This window comes from Gadus macrocephalus, chromosome 5, assembly GCF_031168955.1.
Source record: "Gadus macrocephalus chromosome 5, ASM3116895v1".
In the NCBI taxonomy this organism is placed as follows: domain Eukaryota; kingdom Metazoa; phylum Chordata; class Actinopteri; order Gadiformes; family Gadidae; genus Gadus; species Gadus macrocephalus.
In genome coordinates this window covers 14,533,228-14,558,340 of record NC_082386.1, presented here as the reverse complement: position 1 = coordinate 14,558,340, position 25,113 = coordinate 14,533,228, and the positions used below count along the sequence as shown (strand labels likewise).

General features: G+C 44.9%; 2 protein-coding genes and 1 long non-coding RNA gene across 9 annotated transcripts; 1 reads left to right on the top strand and 2 right to left on the bottom strand.

Moving 5' to 3' along the window:
• Positions 1-557: 557 nt before the first annotated feature.
• Positions 558-11,193, bottom strand: LOC132458122 (serine/threonine-protein kinase PAK 2-like). 4 transcript variants are annotated; one of them, XM_060052641.1, is made up of 16 exons: positions 10,961-11,192; positions 7,686-7,814; positions 6,380-6,570; positions 5,971-6,077; positions 5,633-5,780; positions 5,440-5,456; positions 5,213-5,326; positions 4,979-5,093; positions 4,801-4,864; positions 4,638-4,686; positions 4,418-4,530; positions 4,189-4,306; positions 3,175-3,274; positions 2,798-2,994; positions 2,529-2,666; positions 558-2,159 (listed from the first exon to the last, which is right to left on the bottom strand). In XM_060052641.1, exons 3-16 carry the CDS (start codon positions 6,552-6,554, stop codon positions 2,073-2,075), a joined length of 1,542 nt encoding a protein of 513 aa, XP_059908624.1. In that variant the 5' UTR covers positions 6,555-6,570; positions 7,686-7,814; positions 10,961-11,192; the 3' UTR covers positions 558-2,072. The 4 variants fall into 4 exon arrangements, with proteins under 4 accessions (XP_059908624.1, XP_059908623.1, XP_059908625.1 ...); XM_060052640.1 differs by lacking the exon at positions 7,686-7,814 and having other exon boundaries at positions 10,961-11,191; XM_060052642.1 differs by lacking the exon at positions 7,686-7,814 and having other exon boundaries at positions 10,825-10,964.
• Positions 3,291-4,178, bottom strand: LOC132458126 (uncharacterized). The gene is made up of 3 exons (XR_009525863.1): positions 4,048-4,178; positions 3,862-3,936; positions 3,291-3,790 (listed from the first exon to the last, which is right to left on the bottom strand). It is a non-coding gene; the product is annotated as an uncharacterized LOC132458126 (long non-coding RNA).
• Positions 11,194-11,334: 141 nt separating the features above from the next.
• On the top strand, positions 11,335-25,112 carry hltf (helicase-like transcription factor). Of its 4 annotated transcripts, none has more exons than XM_060052636.1 (25): positions 11,335-11,760; positions 12,064-12,266; positions 12,515-12,681; positions 12,837-12,961; positions 13,620-13,708; positions 13,817-13,888; positions 14,203-14,394; positions 14,731-14,805; positions 15,032-15,068; positions 15,729-15,786; positions 16,830-16,900; positions 17,089-17,187; positions 17,669-17,758; positions 17,874-17,965; positions 18,971-19,129; positions 19,499-19,631; positions 19,962-20,097; positions 20,456-20,635; positions 21,206-21,321; positions 21,620-21,801; positions 22,299-22,424; positions 22,856-22,968; positions 23,237-23,417; positions 23,865-23,945; positions 24,494-25,112. In XM_060052636.1, exons 2-25 carry the CDS (start codon positions 12,069-12,071, stop codon positions 24,635-24,637), a joined length of 2,916 nt encoding a protein of 971 aa, XP_059908619.1. In that variant the 5' UTR covers positions 11,335-11,760; positions 12,064-12,068; the 3' UTR covers positions 24,638-25,112. The 4 variants fall into 4 exon arrangements, with proteins under 4 accessions (XP_059908619.1, XP_059908617.1, XP_059908616.1 ...); XM_060052634.1 differs by having other exon boundaries at positions 21,617-21,801; XM_060052633.1 differs by having other exon boundaries at positions 17,666-17,758.
• Position 25,113: the final 1 nt, after the last annotated feature.

Below are 25,113 nucleotides of genomic sequence, written 5' to 3'. Positions count from 1 at the left end.
AAGTGTTAAAGCTATTGTTTATCTTTGAAAGACAAAAGTGTTGGTTGCATGGATGGGCATGGACAATGTCTTCACTGTATCAATTTAACCAGTGTAAACCATACAGTCACCGCTGCCAAATCAACCCATGTGTGTCAGACTGACTTAATATCACTTCATTAAATGTTAGTTCAAGGGGGTTTTCCATGTTCCTGCAGATGCCAACTTAGAAACATGTAAAAGTCACTTGGTATCTCACCCAAGACATAGGAACCCTAGCATACAGAGTAGTTGGATTAGTAACATTCACAATGGTTGTGCCATTGTGACAAAGACCAAACCGACATTACTAAAATAAATGGTACATGCGATATATTCTGTCCACAGTGAACTGTAGCTTTTTAAATGTCAAGATTTAGCAGATGAGCATTTTGAGTGACTTAAAGTCTGTGTAGGGCTGAGGTTTTCAGGAGTCTTCCGAGAGTCCAGTAAAGGCACTATGTGTGCATGTCCACAAACCAGTTCAACACTAATCTCTTGTCAAAACCACAGCCATTGAGATAGAGAGAGATTCCATGAACTGTTCCGGTCCATCTTTAATAATAACTTACAGATTCAGGCGGAGTATGCTTTTGATTCAACAGCGTTGAAGCTACTATCATATCAATCACGTTTTGAACTTCTAAATGGAATGTGTGCTCTCTGACTGGACAGCAAAGTGTCACTTGATGGTCCATTATATGAATACATGTCATTAATGATCCTTATAACTAAAGAAGAGTAGCATATACTCTTGGAAGAGTATATTTGCAATCCTGCAGTTTGTGCAGATTTAATACAAATCTGATTGTCAATCCACCACATAGCATTAGCATGCTTTGAGTGTTTGCATTTGGTCCTCTTGTTGTGAAAAGTGTTAAGACCAGCATGTTTCTGTTCTTTGAACCATGCGTTGCAGAGGCAGCTCAACTGATGGTGACAATTACTTTAGAAAGAAAAGTTATCTAAAACGTTAGAGATGGCAGAAAACATTACAAAATATACAAAACAAATCTTCCTCCAGTAATGCTTTCAAAAACTGGTTTCATTGTGAAAAGAATGAAATTGAAGGCATGAAACGAAAAAAGGTAAAGAGCGTGTATAATTTCTCGATAACAAAACAGGCGGTTGAACATCTTTCATTTGATAACGTTGACGAGGACTGAGTTCCCCAGTCTTTCAGTTGGACCACAAAAATGAAATTGTTTTGGTTTCTACACCTTGAGTGTTTGAATGCAGGAATAACTGATTGTCGGTGCTAGGTCGGTCAGACTCAGGACAATCGTGAAAATACTGGTTGAGCTAAACTCCGGCGAAGTGGTGATTATGATAACCTTGGAAGTGATGGCACATGAAACCACACATCAAACTCATGTTTTTACGTTGAGCAAAAGGAACAGTCCAGCTTGGCTGTTTTCTAATACAAGAGAGTACTGCTTCATACGAGTGTTGGTAAAGGATGCGGCACGGCAACATAGACTACATTTCCGTGGAGAAATGACTGAAATGTTGGGACCATTGAGGTAATTTCTCCACTTGGGCCAATGGCAAACGCAAATCCTGGACTAATGACGTAAATGGAAAAACTCTTCTGTGGAAACACTTGATGTTGCAAACAGCGATTGTTTCACAACAACACATTTAGGAAGCAGTACTCTCTTATATTATTTAAAAAATAAACGGGGTGGTTCCCTTCTAAGCATTAGAAGTTCACCCACTGACACAGGAAGGGTCTGACGTATGTGCATGGCCACTGGTAATAATACTCTAACGGAAAGGCACCTAGCGCTGAAAATATTCTTAACCCAAAAGGTTCAATAGGCACTTGGCTAACGCCACTAAACCACGGTCAAGGTGTTAGCTATTGGTGACTGGCATGGGGGGCTGGGGGGGGTTGTAAAATATACAGAATAGTCAGTAAAATTGTAAGAAATCACAGAACATCATTAGCTGCCCGCTATACGGATAGCAGGTTGCGAGAGATACAGCGGTCCAAAGATGCAAGTTGGCATAGCAGTCATTGGGTTAGCCCGGTAGCCGACGTAGGCCAGTGGTTAGCGGTTGTTCTTCATGGCTTCCTTAGCTGCCAGGATGAGTGGTGTGAGCGTGGACAGAGGTTTGGCCATCTCCAGGAAAGGATGCTGCAAAACAACAGTCTTGGTTAACGCCACAGGGAAAAGAACAGTTAAAAAGAAAAAGTACAATATGCAAGATATGCCATTTTGAGGTAAACTCTAAAACTCTGTTCCTTAGCCACCCTGCCCTCCTCTCGCTAAACCCAACCCACCCTCAAAAAAGAGAAAAGGTTGGACTTGCAGAAAAAGTTGAACACAAGACATTTGTATGCTGCTGTAAAGAGAGTTCGAGCACCTACCTAGATGGCAGTAACGTAGCTAAAGGTTATGCGTACATGACATGCGTTTTACAGCGCTTTTCAGACAAAACCATTTTGCATGTTGTACATTTAAGTGCATTTCAAAAAGGAAAGAAGGAGGTCATCTTGCAGCTACCTGCAGCAGTTCTTTGCCCCCGCCTCGCTTCTCCACGTCCATCTCCAGGCAGCGAGACAGGAAGGACCTGAACACCGGGGACAACTTCTCTGGGCTCTGGAGCTCAGGCGTGCCGTTGGTAGCGATCAAATACAGAGCCTGCGAACCACACCACACCACGAATTGAATTCAATTTCCGTAACCGGTTCGCTGATTAAAACCCGTTTGGCTTCTCCAAAACATTAGCATGTTGCTAATAATCCTTATTCTGATTCTTCATGGGTGCTCACCCTCAGAGGGTTCTCGTTGAGGTAAGGCGGCTCCCCCTCCACCATCTCGATGGCCATGATGCCCAGGGACCAGATGTCCACCTTGGGCCCGTAGGCCTTGCGGGTCACCACCTCCGGGGCCATCCAGTACGGCGTGCCCACCATTGTGCTACGCTTGCTCTGCTCGGGGGTGATCTGGGCGCAGAAGCCAAAGTCAGCTGCGAGAGGGAAAGAGAAAGTGAAAGAGAGATAGCCATGTTAGTTTCTTCCATGGTCGGCGGTAAAATGCACAGTGGCATTTATTGCATCACAACAAACCAAGACAGGGTGACTGTACGCTCAGTGCCTTGACAGATACGCTAGACCACGCCCGTCAGACACCGAGTTGGTGTGCTCACTCAGCTTGACGGAGCCGTCCATGCCCAGCAGCACGTTGTCACTCTTGATGTCCCTGTGGATCACCTGGTTGGCGTGGAGGAACTCCAGCGCTTGGAGACACTGGATATAAGGGGGGGGGAGAGGGTGAGAACGAGACATCTAGTGGTTCTCTAATGAACGCTGTTCTCAGGACAGCGTGGTTAACACATCCGCTACGGAGCAGGACCTTGCACCAGGATTGGAAGACAAATGCTATATAATATATATATATATATATATATATATATATATATATATATATATATATATATATAGGACTTTATTTATGAATCACTACAGTATCCAGTTAAATCCAAAATGACTTGTAATAAATCGATTTCATTTTTGCACGCCAGTTAATGCCATGCTGTAAATGAGCAGGTATGGTTGTGGCCTCTTGCCAAGACTGTGAACATTGGGGTTTGAACCAAGAACCTTTCGGCTGCCTGGAAGTCCATCACCCCGTCAGCTAGCCTACCCTGCCCTCCTGGGTCCACCGCAGCATCTCTTACCTACAATGATTGTCCAGGTGGATATTTCAAGCATTCTCCTTCCTCTGATTGGCTATAACTTCAATGCACTAGAACAGTCTTTCTTCTACACAACGCTCAGTTACAGTCTCTCTACAAATTGCTCAGTGACACTCTCTCCCACACACACACACACACACACACACACACACACTGCTCAGTTACAGTCTCTCTTTACACACCGCTCAGTTACAGTCTCTCTCCTACACACCGCTCAGTTACAGTCTCTCTCCTACACACAGCTCAGTTAGAGACACACCGCTCAGTTAGTCTCTCTATGAACACCGCTCAGTTACAGTCTCTCTTTACACACCACTCAGTTACAGTCTCTCTTTAAACACAGCTCAGTTACAGTCTCTCTCTTACACACACACACACCGCTCAGTTAGTCTCTCTCTCCTACACACTGCTCAGTTACAGTCGCACGCACACACACAACGCTCAATTACAGTCTCTAGTACGTACCTCTCGGCACACGGCAGCAATCTGGGCCTCATCCATGCAGGTCTCTGTGACAACGTCTGTTAAAGAGCCACCGGCCAGGTACTCCATGACGACAAACAGCTCATCTCCGACAAGAAAACTGGGAGCACGCACACACACACACACACGTGTCTCAATAGGTCTACTTTGTGCCCTAAATCTTCATGCTGTGCATGCATAGCTCAGGCAAGGCCATTCAGCTTAACCCTACCTGTCGAGGAAATTGACGATATTGGGGTTCTTCATCTCTTTCATGACCAAGATCTCGTTGATGATCAGCTCCTTCTTCGGCTGCTTCTGCAGGTTGATCTGTTTGATGGCAACCTACACACAGAGACACACACTTTGTGCTTAGTATTTTTTCAGTTAATTTAGGTTCTTTTTAGTCTTTAGTTTGACTATGCAAATGGCTTTGTGTAGTGCACGCTCACCTCTTGGCCTGTAGCAACATCTATGGCCGTGTAAACGGTTCCAGAGGCCCTGAGGGAGGGGGAAGAAAATCGCTTTTATCATCATGAAGTTTCACAAAGCTATATCCCAGATATACCAGAATATAAATAGTGTGATATTTGATTGTCTGGCCTTTTAACTCACCCCTGGCCGATCTTTTCGTAGCGCATGTACTTTTTCTTTGGATCTCCGATGCTGACAATAGTACCTGAGGGATGTTCAGGGAGATTTAGTCTTTGTCTGTTTGGGCTCCTGTATGTTGCATGCGAGTCTCTTGTTGTTGATGTGTGGGTGCAGGCGCATGTGTTTGTGTTTTACATACGGAGCTTCTCCATGATCTCTTCGTCCGTCATCTTTCCTCCCTTCTTCCTCAGCTTGTCTGCGTTCTTCTCCCCCTCCGGTGCCGGGAGCGGGTCGATCACCGACCGGGTGTACACCTGCACCACAGGAAGAGACATCACAGCCCAGTTGAGAACGCTCTCGACTCCCCTCGGACCATTCTTCTTCGTGCTCCCTCCTAACTATCCAATGGAAGCCCCCCATTCCGGCCACCTACTGATTTAGTGTGCTCCGGTCTGGGGGCCACGATCGGGGGCGGGGCTTCATCATCATCATCGTCGCCGCCCTTGCCGCCACCTGCCGGCGAGGTTTTGCCTGCCTGCTTGCCTGGCTGTAACCATGGCAACAGACACAACAACAAAACAAAAGGTTACAGTCAGCCCCGCAATGTTACGCACAGGCAAAATACTCAGCTGGGATTTCAATTAAAAGGTATCTACTCACCGACTGTGGGTCTTTATCTGGAAGACAAATGAAAGTAGAGAAAACATGAGGTTGGGATCAGAAACTTGCTCCTATGGGGTTAATATGGCCTATATGGGTTTTTTAAATGTCCTTAACTTGGGTTCAATATAATAATTCAAAAGTTTGAAACAGGAAATTCAAACTTTTGAACGGAGAGGGGAAATAAACCCACCTGAGGCAGAGAAGCTGAGGTATTTCTGCTTCCCGCTGGACGAGTCGTAGAACTTGAGGATGTCCAGCACCGCCTGGGGGTTCTGCTTCTGTTCCAACTTACTGATGTTGGAAGTCTGCAGTAGACGGGCCCACTGCTCTGGCATACCCTACACAAACACAGGTACAGAACACACACACATGGATGCATACAAGTACACAGAAACACACAGGATGGTCAATGCAAACACTGATATAGAATATAAAAGGAAAGGAAACGAGTAGTCTAGGCAAAAAGCATGAATGGAATCCTGCACAATATGTGCACGTGCACGCACACCCGCACACACACACACTTACTGTGAACTCCCCTGTGACTGCATCAAAGCCAACGTGGATGGTGTGTTCAAAGTCAGAGGGGGAGGAGATCTCGGGCCTGTCCTTGTCACGATCCTTCTTCCTCCCGCCTAAAGAGGTCACATGTTATCAAAAGGGGGAAGCGGCGTGCTGAGGCCACATTGATCGGAGGCCGAAGGGTTCCGACCACAGCCCGATGCATAGAGAGCACAAATACACTCCCTGATAATTGCAGTGCAAAAAAAATAAAATAAATCATATTGTTTAGACGGAGCAAAGAAAACGAGGGGTAAAGGCAGGGTGTATTTTTCCGCTCGTTTCATTCAGATAGTGCTTGAGCCTATATTGGACACAAACAACTCAAAGCATTACCTTGCGTCTTCCCCGACGCGGCCGTGTGCTCGACACTCACCCTTTTCGGAGGCAAACATGGAGATGATCTTGTTCCTCGACTTCCTCTCCTCCGGCACAGAGGGCAGAGGCTTTGAGTTGTGATTGGCTGACTGAGGCTCCTTGGCTCCTGCTTGGCTGCTCATCCTGACGGGGGGGGCGGGGGGTTTGTCCTCACACACTCCGCTGTCACACATCTACACACGCGTGCACCTGCAGGACACGCACACACACACACGTGTATAAATGAAGCTAGCCCCTTGCTACCTGCAACACTGCCTGTTTTTTCTACGGTAAAAGAGACTTATTGTGAATGCACTTCACAACGGAGCTGTGTGAGGTGGACTCAATAAGGGCGCTGCATTGAGGGACACGGGACAGGTATCTACGTGGCAAATGAGCGAGTTGGTGCGTGATCAGCCAATTGGCTTACTGACAAACTAAACAAATGAGTCAGCTAGAAGAACCCTTTAACTTCTTACTCATTCAAGCACACACACACGCACACACACACTTTGCCCAATATCCTTGTGTGCAAACACATCTGGCTGCCTCCACCAACCTGTCATCTGACCTCCACCGTCTGACTGCACAACTTTCCAACCCTTCTGGCACTTCAGACATGTCAAAGAAGGTCGATCACTACCCTTAACCCTGAACACCACATTCTCAAAGCACAGCAAACTAGCAACCCATATTTGAAAAGTTAAATGTGTCATAGATTGATAACGTGGTCTATTCAATTATCAATGTTTTGCACACACAGATTCACAGACACTTCACTTCATCTGATTGTAGCTTTGGATAAAAAGGGTCTAATGTGGCTGAACATTGAGAAAGCGTAGTCTATAAAAAGGTTTTACGTGTAATACAACATAAAGTGTTTGCTGATATCTTGTCATGGGAGTTTAATGCTAAAGCCTTTAAATAGACCCAACTTCATGTTTTAATGTATCACAGTTTACATGAAAATACACTACAGGACAAAACAAAATTAATAAGATATTAATACTTGGGATTGAAAAAAAACAGAGACATTGTGATGCATTTCTAAGCACGTCAGATCGCCAATGATCACAATCCATACTATGGACACATCCATACTACCCAGTCCTTGATAGGCTCAACACCCTGAGGTTCAAGATAAACAACTGCGGTTGGTAACTGAAAAGCAGCACAAGAAAACTCTTAAATTCAAGTAGGGTTAACTAACCACTACACTACAATCTCCACTTGCTTTCAATCCTTCTCGCTCTCCCTTTCTCCATCTCTCAATCTTCACCTTAAAATTCCCCCCCTCGCTCCATCTTGAGGTAGTGGTGACTTACCCTTCCGTCTTCCCTCCGTTCCTTTCTAAATGTCAAACAATCTTTCGATTCTTTCCTCCGTTCATCCTCCACAGCGCTTGATAGTTAATTCATCTTTCTCTCTCTCTCTCTCTCTCTCTCTGGACAGGTCTGAGCAAGAGGAGTCATACTTTGGATGAGACGAGTTTAGTCTTGTCTCATCTCTAGACTCTTTACATCTTAGAACTGCAGCATGAGTTGTGGTGCATCTATACACACACGCGCACACACACACACCTGTGACATAAGGACATTATGTGTGTGTGACATAAGGACATTATGTGTGTGTATGACTGTTTGTGACTGTGTGTGACAGTATGAGTGTGTGTGTGTGTGCGTGTGTGTGTGCGAGTGTGTGCGTGAATGACTAGCCAGGCTGCGACATGTTCTGGGTGTCAGCAGGAATGCCATAGCTCTAGGGCTGCTTGCGATAGGTGGCTTCACCTGGCCAATCATCAGGAGCGAAGCCCCTCCGCTCACAAACCCCGCCCCACCAAGGCATTCACTAGCCTCAAGGCTGCAGTCACTTATAACAGGTCCTTGGTAGTGTTAACTGACACACTGGGAGGATCGCCTTGTCGGCACGGTCTCTCTAAGTCCGGACAAGAGCCCAGCACACATTGAGCTAGTTGCCCTATGACTCTGCTAAACACTGTCAGTAAGCTGTACTAACTTGTTTATGGTAAACAAAACCACGGCTTCTTCTATTAGGTTTTAGACTCATGCCAGGGCCATGTTGCCGCCACAGCAGTCAATTCCGAGTGAATGCTGACCTAATAAGGCTCTGTTCTGCCGTTTTCCAATACATGACACTATTTGTGGAGGTTTCACTTCCTGTCGTATTTATTGATTCACAATTGGTTTCAACACTTTATTTTTTTCCTTATCGTTCCCAGTCTCACTACACTTTGGATAAAGTGGCTAAACATTTAGCAAACCTCAATGCAAGGGCTTCACAGCCCCACTGCCCCCTTCTGGACACGTGAACCCTCCTTCCAGGGGGGGCTGACTTCCAATAGTGGTTCTATAGGGATACCACACGCCCTCACTTCCTAAAAATGCAGATGTTGGTCACAATGTTATCCATTCTCCTGATGTGTAGTGAGCTAGACAAGCAGCCCTAATGTGTCTGCAAAAATCGGCGTCGTACTGAGGGGCAGGATACAGGATCAGTGTAACACACTGGAAGTGCTTTGGAGATTGGTCGATTACATAATAGAAATACGCCAATGTAGTCAGTTGAAAGATTGTGAGCATAGATGTTAATCAGTCTGTGTTGCCTTTACTGATACTCTAGCAGCTGATCTTTACTAATTTCCTCCTGCCTGACCACTAACTGCTATTGCTTGTCTGCTCTACAGGTATTAAAATAGGAACCAACAAAAGGAAGCAGGTAGTCTGGCACAGTTTGTAGCTACAGACACTGTCTGTAGCAGTGTCTGGGTGGGAAAACATGAAATAATAACCAAATAAGAAGACAGAAAAAAATGTCAGATTACTGCTAAAACTAAGAGAAAATCTAAAATGCCATGATGAATAGAAAATGTATCAACTCAATCATGAGATTAGATTAAGAAGAACGATACAAATTAAATACAAGTCCTTTCCAGGATCCTGATGTTCAGCTTCCACATCCCCTTGTAGCTACTTACTTACTTAATAGCACTAGAGATGTAATGATGAGGTATGTCTCAATTCTTATCTTCGACTTCCAGCAGTAGTCCTAAACATTTGTTAATCCACAAATCCATTTAGGCTCTACATTCATAATTCTAACTTTATTATACCTCCATAAACATGTCGTGTTTAGGAGCAGGTAGGTGTCAGGCCTCTCGCTCTAGGATGCTTACAGGTAGAGCCACCACATCCTATTTCTTGAAAACTGTGGCGTTGTGAAATTAGACCCCAGAATAATTGAGCTGTAAAAGCATTTTCCTCCATATTAGAATTTGTGACATTTGAGTTTAACATTTTTCCAACTGGTTTGGACTTTATCTCAGGGTTAATCTCTGATACAACAGCCTACTGTTGGCTGGTTCGCAGACGTATACGTGCATCATCGCTACTTCATTCAGTTAGAAGATGGGAGGCCCTAGCTCTACATTTTTCCTCAACAGCTGCTCTGAATTCAGACAAATTATGTTCCACCAGGGGTGTAGTCTTCTCCTTCTGATGCAAACTTCTCCTCCTTCTTTGCTCTCTGCCTCTCTTGCTCGGTGAGCTCTCCATTTCCTGTGTCAGGCTCTCTCAAAAGAGAAACCCACACTTCCTCATCCTGGAACTCCCAGAACCCCGGCGGGTCACACGGCACAACACTGACCAACCAGGAGAGGGGGAAGCAGAGCTGCCGAGCTGTTTACAGGAAGTGAACAGCGGCCTTTTGTATTTGCCTTCTATAAAAGGACATTCTGTGTGGAAGACTCCCTGGAAGCAATGATGTGGTTCTTCCAACCCCCTCACCACCACACGACCACCTCCCCCACCAAGACGAAACACATACAAACAAGCATTACATAGCTGGCAAATCTTGACCTTATTAATGGAACAAATAGGAAGCACTGGTACATGGAGAACAAATATCCAAGACGATTTCACTTCCCCAATCATAATATGAAGACTGTATATATTGGCCTGCCCCAAGAGTGTGTGTGTGTGTGTGTGTGTGTGTGTGTGTGTGTGTGTGTGTGTGTGTGTGTGTGTGTGTGTGTGTGTGTGTGTGTGTGTGTGTGTGTGTGTGTGTGTGTGTGTGTGTGTGTGTGTGTGTGTGTAAACATGTAGCATTTGAAAGCATCACTTTCAAAGCAACTTCATGTGAACGTTTGACAAATCGAAATGCCAAAGTAGATATCCGTTACAAAAAGGCACTTCCTTTCTTACAATGAGCAAACGTATCAGTACACACATTACACGTAACTCATCAACTGCTTAATATAATAGATGTTCTACAAGAATAGGTTAAGATACCATTGGTATTGTAGATGATATTACATCATCGGCCCCTGTAATTATTTTGGTTTAAATGAAAGGACGATGTACCTGCATTTAAGCCACGAATCCTGCTAACGCTAAGGCCGAACTAAATCAGCAGGGAATCCTCACTGACTTTAGAATAGTAACTTACAGGTCCTGGACCCAATCTTCGATTCATATAAACCTAGATGAACACCTACTAAGGTTGTTAGTAAAGGGTAAATATTAAAGAACAGCCATTCGAGGTACTCGGAATCCCTCAATTGAATGAACAAACCCAAACTCACCGACTGCTGTCAAAGTAACAAACAAAAAAAGTTCCGGGCGACGCGTGGAACTCCGCCCCAGTTGTGCACACTATTGTTTCTCACACCCCGATTTGGCGCCGAGATGTATCCAAATCGCTTGGAGCTTTAAATCAATTGCTTTGTACATTTATATTGTCTGGCCCATCAGCAGTCGTGTGGGTCTCGAACCAAGAACCTGGCGTAGCGGAAGCTACGAACCCATGTAGGCCCCACCCACTAGCTAACCTCATTTCAAGACGGAACGCTTGGCACGGGATTGTTCCAAATCAATGTTACGGTGGGCGGGACTTCAGTTCCATGGTTTCAGTGGCGAGAGACGATAAAGGGCGGGACTTTTGATCGAGGGATATCCGTTTCCGTTATATCTTTCGGATATTGCTTTGAACACATTATGGCAATACAAACTCTACATTCATTCTCCTTGATGCTATTGTTGATGTGATTATCATGTTCTTATTTTTCTAGCTACAGAGACTGTTAACTGACGTACTCAGTTCATAGGCAGTAAGAGACCGGACAATGCGTTGCGGTAGACCGGGATAACGCTACAATTCAGATTCTTCTCTTTGCATCCCCACAATTGGAACAAAGGTCGTTCCGTGCCGCCCATTGGTCAGAATTCAGCCGAGGCAGAGGGCGCGTAACTGCTTGGATGCGAAACCAAACTAGTTAGGTTGACGTTTCAGTTTAAGAAAACTGCAAAAACAAGGTGATAAGTTAAACGTGTCAACGCAATCCAGCAAGTCTACAGTTGTCAAGAAACTCCACTAAGGCTACAGGTATTATTGTTATTATACCATAAAAGAGAACATGGCATCGCTAAAATGAGTCGTAAAGGTATAGCTAACCTACGAACCCTACTATTATTGATAGACTAGCTGGGAATTGGCTTACCCCTCTTGCTAATTAGGCAGACACCCCTATTTATATCCAATCTATATATCCAACGTGTTCCAAGTACGTTCTGATAAGGATTTTGAATAAGTCCAGTTTTAAATGTGAGCTTTTTTCAAAATGTTCTAAACAAAAGATGGCCACGTTGGATGTGTCATGTGTGTTTATTTTTATTTCTTGTCTGTCAGACACAATGGCTTCTTACAGGCGGCGCTTTGGGTGGCATAGCCATCCTGAGGTCAATATCTTTACCGACCGCTCTGAGTCGAGCGCAGAGTCTCTTTCGCAGGCGATCCGGGCAGCGGCGTCCGAGGAGCCAGATGCCGATGGCAGCGTGCTGTTTGGTCAGCTGCAGGGCAGCGTGGTGGGGATTCGGCATTACACTGGAGTGGTGAGTAACCCCTACGTCAACAAACTGCTGTTGTATAACTGTTGGACTTTTGGCTGACTTGGCTGAGATCCAGAAACATAAATGCAGGCATTGCTCTAACATTACCAATATACGGTTTTTCATTCAACAGAGGAGTGTATTTTAGCCTTAATTATGCATGCAGTTGGGGATGCATAATTAATTATATTAACTATAATATAATTATATTATTTGCAAATAAATTACTTCAACAATGTTCTTTTTGTCAGGTTAACCCAGGGGAAATGGTTGCCCTGGTGCGCCAGCCAAATAACCCCTACGACCGCAATGCAGTGATGGTTGCAAACGCGGATGGAAACCAGGTGGGCCACATAAAGAAGGAGCTCGCAGCAGCCATGGCCGTTGTTATGGACAGCAACCTCGTTAAAGTTGAAGGGTGACTAAAATGTTGTTGTTTGTTTTCTTTGAAATGGTTATGATTTGAAGGGTTTGTTTTTTGCATCACCAAACAATGCATAATGTCCTACATTACGGAGACGATAACTAAATCCAGTATCTCAGCATTTATGACTGTGTTTCGTGTCTTATAAGGGTGGTCCCATATCGGACCAACAACGCCTTCAACATGCCTGTGACTCTGTCCTTTTGGGGAACCAAGGAAAACAATCCCATCTTCAAGCAACGCATGGCCGTGCACGGCTTCAAGTTTAACTCCGGTAGGGACGGACTGTGCATGCGATCATCTGCGTATGCAGACAGAGTCTCCACCCCACACAGGCAGGGTATAATTCAAACAATCGATAAAGTTGAATAGTTTACCTCATGCATTTTTTTGTTGTGCATGTGGTGCAGCAAAAATCTAATCAAAACCCCTCAACAGATGCTAAAGATTTTAAAAGTTTCATAAACTCAGACTCCATATTATTGAAGTGGCTGGAGATAATATTTGAGAGTTTTGAAGAGAGCCCAGAAGAGAGTAAAGAACCATCCCCACCTTCTCTGCTCCCTAATGTTTCTCCACCCTTTAGAAGGGTTACAATTAACTCGCCTGTGATTGACACGCAAGTTGAAATACCCAAACTGATCATGGAAGATGATCGGTAAACTGTGAGTGGTCTGGCATCGAAATTTGGTCATACAAAGCAGGGGCAGTCAAATAGAATAGATATTTTCACTGAGCATTTCATTCACCCATAGCTGACGGATGGCATGGCAATTTCTAACGAAAATCAAAAAATATTTCTTTAAGCTTATGTCGAGAATCGTAAGGGAGGAGAGAGCAGAGGTGTTTATTTAAAAAAATAAATATATATATTTATTTTTTAATGTTGCTGTCTTTTTTATGGTCCTTCTGTACAACTCCTTAATGGCCAGATGTCGCAATGACTACAAGTTATGGCTCGCAAGGTGGACGTGTACGGCTGCCTAAAAAACCTGTGACCACCCCGCTGTCAGCCGAGGAGGTCAGCACATCTCGACTTGGACTCATTTGATCAGAATTGTCAGGTGGATTTATCGTCAAATCTACGCAAAAAATATAACACCAACAAACTCTTTTTCCACCCCCGCAGCTGAAGAATGCGTTTGACGATCTCTTTGACGTCCTGGTGGAGAGTAAAGATGGAGAGAAGGAAGCTTCCGAGGTGGGTTTTTTAAATGACTAGACCATACTATAGGTTTCCCAGAAGGATGACTGGCCCTAGCCTATTCAAAGTCATCCTCTGATCTGAGTGGCCTTCACGTACTTGCCGCTTTCTCTGCGTCTCTGGACCCCCCTCTTGTCCTGCTTCTGCTGTGTTTTTGCTTAGAAGTCCGGTAACTGGCACATCTCCCTCTTCCTGCACAACTGTATCTGAGAAAATAAAGGAGTTGCTTTATTTATATTATGTGATGATTTTGATGATGATTGGGTATATTTAATCAGGGTGAATCCCCTCCCTGGTTTGGTTTGTTTCAGTTGGTGAGCACGTCACTCATGCCCCACCAGAAGCAGGCCCTGTCCTGGATGTGTGCCTGCGAGAACAGCTCCAAGCTCCCCCCCTTCTGGGAGGAGAGGGGGGGGCTCTATTACAATAGCCTCACCTTCTTCTCTGCCAAGGAGCGGCCACAGAGGGTCCGGGGGGGCATACTGGCAGACGACATGGGCTTGGTGAGTGAGAGAAAATAAGAGAGTGAGCCTACATGACTTTTCTTTTGGTTTTAATTTTTGGAATTTATCAGACGCTTTCATCCCATACGCCCACGGGATACGCCTCACAAGGCGGAGAACAATGGAAGAACAGAAAATGTACCACCACTATTAAAAAAAATGCTGCACAAGCAAGTTTCTTAAAATAATAAAGAAGTGCATAATGGGAAGGTGCATAACTAAAGAAGTTTGTGTCGGGCGTTGTATTCCACCGTTTTTACACTTTGGATTCACACTTTGAACTACCAACTCTTGGCCTGTTCCTGATACAAGCCGTTGCCTCTCCCTGTGTTTCAGGGTAAAACTCTGACCACCATCGCCCTGATCCTCACCAACTTCCACCAAGGATTGCCTCTTCCTCTGAAGAGATGTGTACGTTTCCAAATGTCCAGTGTTTCCTGTATTTATTGTGTTATTGTAGTTTGGATAACATTTTAAGCAGTCTGTTAATGTCCAGGTAATAATGCTGGAATGAAGTGATTTTATGAGTTTAAGATCTATGGAATGTTTTTCCGTAGAATTCCTGTATAAAACTTCTGCAATAATGTGCATTTTGTTCACAAACATACTGTTCATCATTGTTTGTGACCCATTTTAGGAAGGGCTGACTGAAACAGCCCCCTCCAGATCTGAAGGTAATCACTGTTCCAGACTTTGTGTTTGCCTGCCTACGTTTTTAGTTAGGGGTGGACAGTATAATCGTATAGAAAGTAAACCGGTATGAATTTGCCGGTCTTCACTTTGGGAGAAGTGAAGACCTGTTCACTTGAGACGGGGTCAGAACTGCACTCAGCATTCCAGAGTTCTCTTAAAATAATGTAATTGTGGGACTGTGCTGCCATATAACATTTTAAAATAAAAGGGCTAAATAGGGCTGTAAGTAATAGTGTGGCTGTATGTCAGGGCAGGCTCTAGTGCTATTCAAGAGAATGAAAAACGAAAAAACACTATTCTGAATGATCAATCGCCAGAAAAGGAGAAATATGCCATTATAACTAGAATGTATTGCCTGATTCAGCCGTTCCTTTATCATAAATAGGTAGAACGTTTTGAACAAACCATGCCCTCATTTAAACATTGAAATATGATCCTTGAATGAAGCAAAGACGCCCAGCATTGTCAGAAAAAATGAATAGTTTAGATTTTTTCTGCATTCTAGCACCTCCCAGTGTCATACTGTGATATAAACCATGATCATTTTCATTTATACCATGATATTTTTTTCACCACTGATTGAATTGAACTACCATTAATGTTGACTGACTGTAATTCATGGGATTCCTTTCCTGTACCAGGATGTGTGGACAGCACAATAGTAGGCAGCGCACCCAGTGGTTCCGGACGGCCTCACAGGTGAGGCTGGTGTTTCCCAACTGTCCACAAGGTCTTGACATGTGAATCTCCAAACCGCAAAACCAAACAAATACTTGAGCTTCTGCTATGAGAAAACACTACACACTACACACATCCAGAAGAGTCATTTATCTTAATCATTTTGCAGGGAATCCCGATTTATTTTATGAAGGGATAAGACATCCTTCACAAGGATTCCTTCAGGTAGACTGGGGAGCAAACAATAGCCTTTATTGTGTATGGTGGCATTAGGTACCTCCAAAAGGATTTCATCGTCTTTGACTACAAGTACTATATAAGTACTCTATGCTTTTGAGTGCATATAACTATCTATTGTATGTATTGATCATTGTCGATAGCAGTAGAGGCAACAAGACACTGTTTACTTGCCTTGCGGTACCAGAACAAGACAAAACCGTGGGCGGTTGCATCCCTCGTTTTGGATAGTTATCAAAGAGCGAGAAAAAACTAAAAAATGAACGTCTCCAAAAATGGGTGTATTAAAGAATTCACACCCATTTTTAATAATCAACCTCATTCGCAAACTCTCATTCAGTGCACAATTTTACACTTGGATTAAAAAGTCAAACTCCATGATAATGGATTCCTCTAAATACATAGGATATTTTGATGAAAGGACAGAGCAAGCTGGTCTTCACTTGCTATATGAGGAGCTATATGTGGAATGTGCGAAGCTCCGTCTGTCAAGCGGTTGATGTTGAGGGCTGCGTCTGACAGAGTTTAGCTTCGTCTGACACTTGCGTATATATGTGAGGTAGTGGGGAGCTCCACCTTGGCAGTAGCTGATTTTGATCTCTGCGCATGAGAAAGGGTTACGGTTCTCGGACACCATGGTGTGTGGGGCATTTCATATACAGCATTGCTCATTATGCAAATTCAAAATGTCATGAATTGTTAAAATGTTAGAAATTCAGTTGAATACTGTTCCACAAGATGCCTATAAATTCTACACACTGCACCTTTTCAAAGTCTATACATTTATTGTAAATTATTTTAATATCCGTTCCACTTCTTTGAGTCAGTCCCCAGGTGGTGGAGACGCCAGCTGAAACCCAGGAAGTATCGATTGTGAGCAAAGACGGGAAGAAGAAAAGTGAGTAGTTTGATATCTTTGTCTTTTAAAAGGACGCTAAGTGAACACTATCATACATCTGGGTGGATACTCTTTCTCTAGAATTGTAAAACCAGATGGTCTTTCTATGAGTTTGCTGTTTTAGATTTTGGGGGGCATTCAACTTATCGTGTGTTTGTGTGTGTGTGTGTGTGTGTGTGTGTGTCAAGAGCCCAGTGTGATGCTTGAAGACCTAGACTTTGCGGCAGTGCTGGGAGGACCAACAACTGGCTCAAAACCAAAGAACAAGAGAGCCGTTCCCAAAGATGGTGAGTTATCAGTTACTAATTATTATTACTGAATAATAAAATAAACCAATGATTAAACTCATTAATCAGGATTGTGGAAAAAGTGTACTAACTACTTGCCAATTAATATTATTTAGCGCAAGAGACTTAAAGGAAAACGTCATTGTTAAACCTCAACCCTAATTAGGTCCAGGTTAAAAAAAAATACCAAGTGTACCTTTTTTAAAAGTGAATGTGTAGCCTCATCATGGAGGAGCGGTCCGGTGTTTGGCTTCTTGTTCATGGATTCCTACAGGTTGACTGCAGACATGGGGGAATTAACCCAGATTTATTTTTTGCGGGGAGTAAAACAAGGCTGCCAATACACTATTCTAATTAGGTTCAATGTCTTTAAGCTGATATTCGGAAGCAATCAATGTATGCGTTTGTGGTTGGAGTTGTGCCTCTTGACTGAGCTGTGTGTCTGTCTGTCCATGTGCTTGTCCTTCTGCATTGCTAGAAGACCCAGACTTTGTGTGTGAATCAACATCTGGCACGAAAACCAAGAATAGAGTGCAGCGTGCAGCGAAGAAGGCCGTTGTTCCCAAAGAAGGTGAGTTACCGTGCTCGTTAGCAACGGTTTATTGAATGTTATTTATGGAAATGAGTTTGTGGGTGAAGTAGTAGTAAATGGTTATTGTATCGTGCGTTTATTTATGCATGTGTAGTTGCGGAGCCCTGCATCAAAGAAAGCGCAGCGGAGCTCTCAGCCAGAGCTACACTCATCATCTGCCCGCTTTCTGTGCTGAGCAACTGGCTGGTAAGGCTCTGTGTCCCACACACACACACCCAAACACTCTTACTGGGTTTTTTGTCAATATTATTAATTGGCTCCGTATCCGGTGGGTGGTCAACCACCAACTGAAAATTGGGTATTGGGTTCGAGGCCCCCAAATGTCCATAGCATAAACCGAAGTCGTCCTTGACCCAGATGCCAAACCCCTACCCGCTTCTTTTGTTAACCTCTGAATAGAGCTGGGCAATTAATCGATTTACGATTTCGATTTGAGCGTCAAACGATCACAAAACGAATATAATCGAGTTTTCGATAAAAAAAAGAAAAGAAAAAAGGTAACGTTTTTTGTTTTTTTTAATAAATGTTTCATAGCAAATGCAGAACAGCCGGATACATATCTGTAAATTAATGTAGATTAGAATTTTTTCTTTGGACCATTTTGTGTATTTTTTTAAGGCGAAATTTCAAAATCCTCAGTTACTATGTTTTGGGAGAGACATGCTGAATAAATACATCATGTTTTATAACTCAAAAATAATCGTTTGAATAATCGTGATTTCAATATCGACCAAAATAATCGTGACTATGATTTCTTTTATTCATAATCGAGCAGCCCTACCTCTGAAGTACATTTAAGTAAGGTCTAAATTGATTGCTTGCTTAATAGCAATTTTTCATCGTAACTACTGCATAGTTGTCGTGATCATCTCTCCATAGTGATGTGGAGTCCCCCCCTCATCAGAAACCCCTATCCAGAAAAGCCTGAAGGCCCTGTAGATGCTGTACACAATGAATCACGCTGCCACACTAAATCACAAACCCATGCAAACACTGGACCATACACACGTACACACACTGAATCAAACGCATGCACTCACAGAATCAAACATGGTCAAACACACTGACTCCCTCCCACACACGCATGCGCATAGGATCGCATGCACAAAGAAGAAAAACCACATACAAACACAATCAAAAAGCTCCCTCACACCCCCCCCCCTCCCATGTGTGCTCCTTTATTGTGAACAGGACCAGTTTGAGCTGCACGTGCATGCCGACGTGCAGCTCAGCGTCTACTTGTACTACGGGCCAGAGCGCAACAGAAGCGCGTCCTTCCTGGCCTCCCAGGACGTGGTGCTGACCACCTACAACGTCCTCGCTGCCGACCATGCTGTGGCCATCCCAAAGGTCTCCGGTCGCCCATATGTCTCCATAAATGTTTTGTTAGGCAAGACCCCGAACTACCCTACATGAAATGTTAAAACTCCCTGAAGTAGAGCCCGATAGACAGGATAGTCTATCTAGGAGACGCATGGGGTTGCAAAAAGAAGCTGCCTAACCTGCTGTCTGAAATCGAATCACACTGAGGCACAGTTAACTTGAAAGAGATATTATCACAGAACATTACTTCTCCTTAATAGCTGAGGAAATTGTGTAGCTTTTAAATCTTGCTCTACTACAGCCCCTTGTTTAAAGGAGGCAGATGTTGAATGTTTTGGTTTGCGGAAACGATAGAACCTTGCAATGTGCTGACATTAAATCTGTCGGTCCTTTCAGAATACGAGTCCCCTGCATGCGGCCGAGTGGCTTCGGGTGGTGCTGGACGAGGGTCACATGATACGGAACCCCAACACCCAGATGGGCAGGGCCGTGCTGCAGCTCCAAGCTCAGCGCCGCTGGATCCTCTCAGGTTACAACGGCCCTTCACCCCCAGAGCCCCCAACTGGGGATAAGCACTGGAGCTCTTACTGCCAAAGGAAAGGGTTAAACCCAACCCGGTGCCCAACTCCCAACTGAGACGTTATGGGATTTGATTCCCCCCCCCAAATGTCCATAGCCTAACCTGAAGTCATCTTTGAACCACTGGCCCACGCCCTACTTGTTAACATCTGAATACACTCAAGTAACAATGTCTTAAAGTGTCTACTTGCTAAATGGCTGTATTTGAAAGATACTACTTCTTAGCAGACTCCATAGAGATGTGCTGACCTTCAGGCTCACCCCCCCCCCCTCCCTCCAGGAACTCCTATCCAGAACAGCCTGAAGGACCTATGGATGCTGCTGGCCTTTCTGCGCCTCAAGCCCTTCGACATCAAGGAGTGGTGGAACCGAATCATCCAGAGGCCGGTTTCCCAGGGCGACCGTGCTGGCCTGTCGTGCGTTAACACACGCACTCATTCGCACTCACACACGCACACACTCACCCACACCCTCTGAGATAAAAAGACCACAGTGGCATAACAATAAATTCAATCACACTCAGTGATGGCGTTATTGCTCATGATCACTTTTCTTTGACTTCTATTCTGTTGCTCTCTCTCACACACACACACACACACACACACACACACACACACACACACACACACACACACACACACACACACACACACACACACACACACACATTGTACTACGAAATGATAACGGCACAGAGATGTTGTGTTGGACTGAGGTCAGGCCATTGGATGCCGGGTAGCGACTCGTCTCTATGTGTCCCGTGTGTTACCACAGCAACCTCCAGACCATAGTCCGGTGCATCACGCTGAGGAGGACCAAGAGCAGCATGGTCGACGGGCGCCCCCTGGTGGCCCTACCCGAGAAGACGGTCTGCATGGAGCAGGTGGAGCTGACGCAGCAGGAGAGGGACGAGTACGAGCTGGCCCGCCTGGAGGGACAGGGCACCATCAGCAGGTGGAGTGCTCGAATCACGTTGAAGGGGACGTATTACACCACCAGGTGGGATTAGCCGTTGCCAGCTGTTTTTTTTGCAAATCTGCCTCTTCTGACATCACAGGTGGGCGTGTCCACCATCTTAGATGTGTGCTGGATAGATCAGCCTACCAGCCTACCCAGTGGACCGTAGCAAACGTTGCTCATTTATCCGTCATGCATCTCGGTGGACACGCCCACTTGCGATGTCAGAAGAGGCAGATTTTCAAAATGGCAGGTGTGAGGGGCTTATCACACTCACACCTGGTGGCATAATATGTCACCTTTTTCAAAGGTTTTTCATAACATCTGGATGGTCACTGCCACACGGGACGTCACTTTACGGTCAAGTGTGAAATGGCTTATCCACATCACACCTGGGGGGGAAAATAGAGGCTATTTTCCCCCCCAGGTTTTTTGCCTTTGCTTTTCAAATAATGCAAATATTCATAAAGTCATTCAGATATATATTCCAATATTTAGTGCAGTCTATAAAACAAGTTAATATAGAGTTCACTCTGAAAATGTGTGTGTGTGTGTGTGTGTGCTCAGCTACATGGCTGTGGGCACAGTGCTGAGTAACTACGCCGATGTGCTGGCCATCCTGATGAGGCTGCGGCAGCACTGCTGTCACCCTGACCTCCTGGCCAGGATCACCTCCGACCTGAGTACGTCACCACCCACTCCCTGTAGCTCTATGGCTAAAACACTTTCGTCAGAATAGTCTGCATAGTTTTTCTAACGGTGAAAAATCTTTGGTGGCCGTCAAAAGGATTTCACAGTCCGCCAAATCAAAATCCAGGCCGCCAAAGATGGTTAATTGAGAAAGCATTTAATACAATCAATCTTCTCTTAATATTGGTTTTGGTTGCAATGAAGTCTATTGGCCAGCGGATGGCAGTACGTTGTAAACGTAATAGTAGCCTACAACTCTCCTGATGGGTGCTTCTTCCTCCTGGCCAGCAGGTGCTGCTGGGACGCCGGCCGAGCTGCGGGCGCGCCTGGTGGAGAAGCTGCGGAGCGTCCTGGCCAGCGGGTTTGACGAGGAGTGCGCCGTGTGTCTGGAGTCGGTCCGGCTGCCCGTCATCACGCCCTGCGCGCACGTTTACTGCCGGCCCTGCATCGCCAAGGTGGTCGCCAGCGAGCAGGTCCGTGCACACTTTGATTTTTTGTTCATTGTCTTGATTTTGCATCAATTAACCTTTTAGTTCTTTTTGAAGCACTTTTCGGGCAGAACTGCGATATTAAAGTGCCAAACGAGGAAATGGACACGAACAAGAAATGTATAAAAAATAGACATATTCCACGCCTAATGATGAATTGTTATATCGACGGATGTGAAGTTAAAGGTGACCTAGTATACCACCAGTTTTGAAAATCTGCCTCTTCTGACATCACAAGTGGTTCCTGTTCACCCAGATGTGTGCTGGATAGATCAGTGTACCAGCCTACCCAGTGGGCCGTAGCAAACGTTGCTCATCTATCCGTCACACATCCAGGTGGACACGCCCACCTATGACGTCAGAAGAGGCTGAATTTCAAAACGGCTTATCACACTCTCTCACACCTGGTGGTGTAATATGTCCCCTTTAACAAAGCACTGGGATCTATATCTTTCATGGGGATGTGTGGTTGTGTGTGCCAGGAGGGGGCGCGCTGCCCGCTGTGCCGGAGCCCCTTCTCCATCCGCCAGCTGGTGGAGGTCCCCCCGGAGGAGCTGGACGGGGAGGACAACGGGGCCCACGGGGAGGGGTGGAGGACCAGCTCCAAGGTACGGCCCTCGGTGCTCTGCCCAGCCCATCTGTTACCCCCCCCACACCACTGCAGAGGAATGAACGGATCTTGCGTTGTTACCCTATCATTATACTACGTTAATATAATGTAGGACACCAACGACCCTGTAGAACCTCAACATTTATTTTTTATCCTGTCCACTATTGACAGAATCACAATACATACACCGTACATCGTATAGGCACTCATAAATCCTTGTCATATCCCTGCCATGTCCCGTCCTTACAGTATAAGGCGGACTATAATACAAGATGGCCCTTTCAGATCAAAGCCACGGTAACGTTCTCTCTTGGCTCATCGTAACACCCCACAGGCTCCAACAGCCCAACGGCCACCCACGACGCGGTTGTGTGATGCGCTCGTACCGGCATGTGACTGATGGGGTCTGTGGTTGTGGTGTCCGTTCAGGTGGAGGCACTGCTGGGAAACCTAGTCCGGATACGCTCCGAGGACGGCAGCATCAAGAGTCTGGTGGTCTCTCAGTTCACACGCTTCCTGAGCATACTGGAGACCCCACTCAGGTAACACTCTCACACACACGCACACGCACACGCACACGCACACGCTCACTCTCACTCTGACATGACATCAACACGCTGGAGCCTTACGGCCTTGTTATTCGGTTGTAAATAGGGACAGGCACCTATACCAGTACTCGGCCTAGCTCATGTACTTACTCTAAAACCACCCGATGAGTTGTACTTGGTCTGAGAAAAAGTGGAATGGGTGCATCCCTAGTTGTACAGCCATCAGAGCAGCCTCCGTCTTCTGTCCCGTCTCCCTCTGTAGAGAGCTGGGCTTCAGTTTTGTGCGTCTGGACGGGACCCTGAGCCAGAAGAGGCGGGCCCAGGTGATCCAGGAGTTCCAGAGCTCCGCCCCCGACAGCCCCGTTGTGATGCTGCTGTCTCTGAGGGCGGGAGGGGTGGGGCTCAACCTGACTGCAGCCTCTCGCGTCTTCCTCATGGAACCGGTGAGTGCCAATGAGGAAGATGCAATCTGCCTCAAATCTGAGGCGCGACAAAATGAAGAACTAGATTCATTGTTTTCAAAATGTTTACGAGCACAGCACACGGAGTGCAGAATACATTAGCTCTGGTCTTTTTATTTTTTTTATTCACAGCGGTTTTTAATTTAGATAAAACAGCAAAGATTAGTTTGCCTTTTTTGTCTGGTTATTAATATCTACTTAATGTTAATGAGATGTTCAGTTTAATGTTCCCAAACCCACCTGATGTGACCTACTTAAGCCTTTGTGCAGCCCTTCTTGTGCGCCCCTGTGGACTATACAAAACAAATCATTTATTGCAATTAAAAAAAATATATATATAATGTTATTTTTTCAAGAACAATATTCAGAGAATGTGTTTGGTCCAGTGGACAGCTCTAGTATACCGCATACAAACTGTGTCCATGTTAGGCCTGGAATCCTGCGGCTGAAGAGCAGTGCATCGATCGCTGTCACCGCCTGGGCCAGACACGCAAGGTTTTTGTCACCAAGGTGAGTAAAAAGACTTCTTCATAGTTACTGTTGATGCTTTTATCCAATGCAACTTGATGGATTCAGATACAGATCATTAAAGAGCAAGTAGGGGTACAACATCTTGCTTAAGAAGGCCTACAGTTGAGCAGTATGGACATCGAACGCAGTGCCTTACCTTTTTGTAGTTCATTAGCAAGGATTCTTCTGTCTGGTTGTAGTTCATAGTGAAGGATTCCTCTGCGTCTGTCTGGTTGTAGTTCATTGTGAAGGACTCCTCTGCGTCTGTCTGGTTTTAGTTCATTGTGAAGGACTCTGCTTCTGTCTGGTTGTAGTTTATTGTCAAGGACTCCTCTGCTTCTGTCCGGTTGTAGTTCATTGTGAAGGACTCCTCTGCTTCAGTCTGGTTGTAGTTCATTGTGAAGGACTCCTCTGCTTCAGTCTGGTTGTAGTTTATTGTCAAGGACTCCTCTGCTTCTGTCTGTTTGTAGTTCATAGTGAATGATTCCTCTGCTTCTGTCTGATTGTAGTTTATTGTGAATGATACCTCTGCTTCTGTCCGGTTGTAGTTCATAGTGAAAGACTCGGTAGAAGAGAACATGGTCAAAATCCAGAGGGGGAAGCAGGACCTGGTGGAGAAGGCCTTTGGCTCGAAAAACACTGACAGGAAAGCGTCTCGCATTGATGACATCAGAGCCCTGATGGATCTGTAGGCGGTGGGCGGAGCCAATGGCCCTAACTTATGTTGTTATTTTTTCTCAACGGGTGTTCCTCATTGTTTCATTTGAAATGTAGCTGTTATTTTATTTGTGCAGTACTATTTCTGTAACACATGGCCTTTCTGCCATTGTTATTATTCTAAAGCGTACTGTACAGTGTTATCTAGCAGACTGTCGTTTTTCTTTCTTTCTTTCTTGACTCTCATTTGTTTTAAGCCATACAAGGGTGTAATAATGTATTTGAAACATACTGTGATTTCAATCAACCTACCGTAGTTTAAAGGAAACAAGATTTGTGTGTTCATAAGCCAATTCAAAATGTCTGGTTGAATATTTCTTCTTTCGATTTACCAGAACAATGCACACCAGATTTTTCTATTCAACTTCATTACTTGGTTTGGAAAAATGATCTAACTATGTTCCATTTCACCACATGTACGCCAACGTGCAATAAACTTTCATGAAAACAT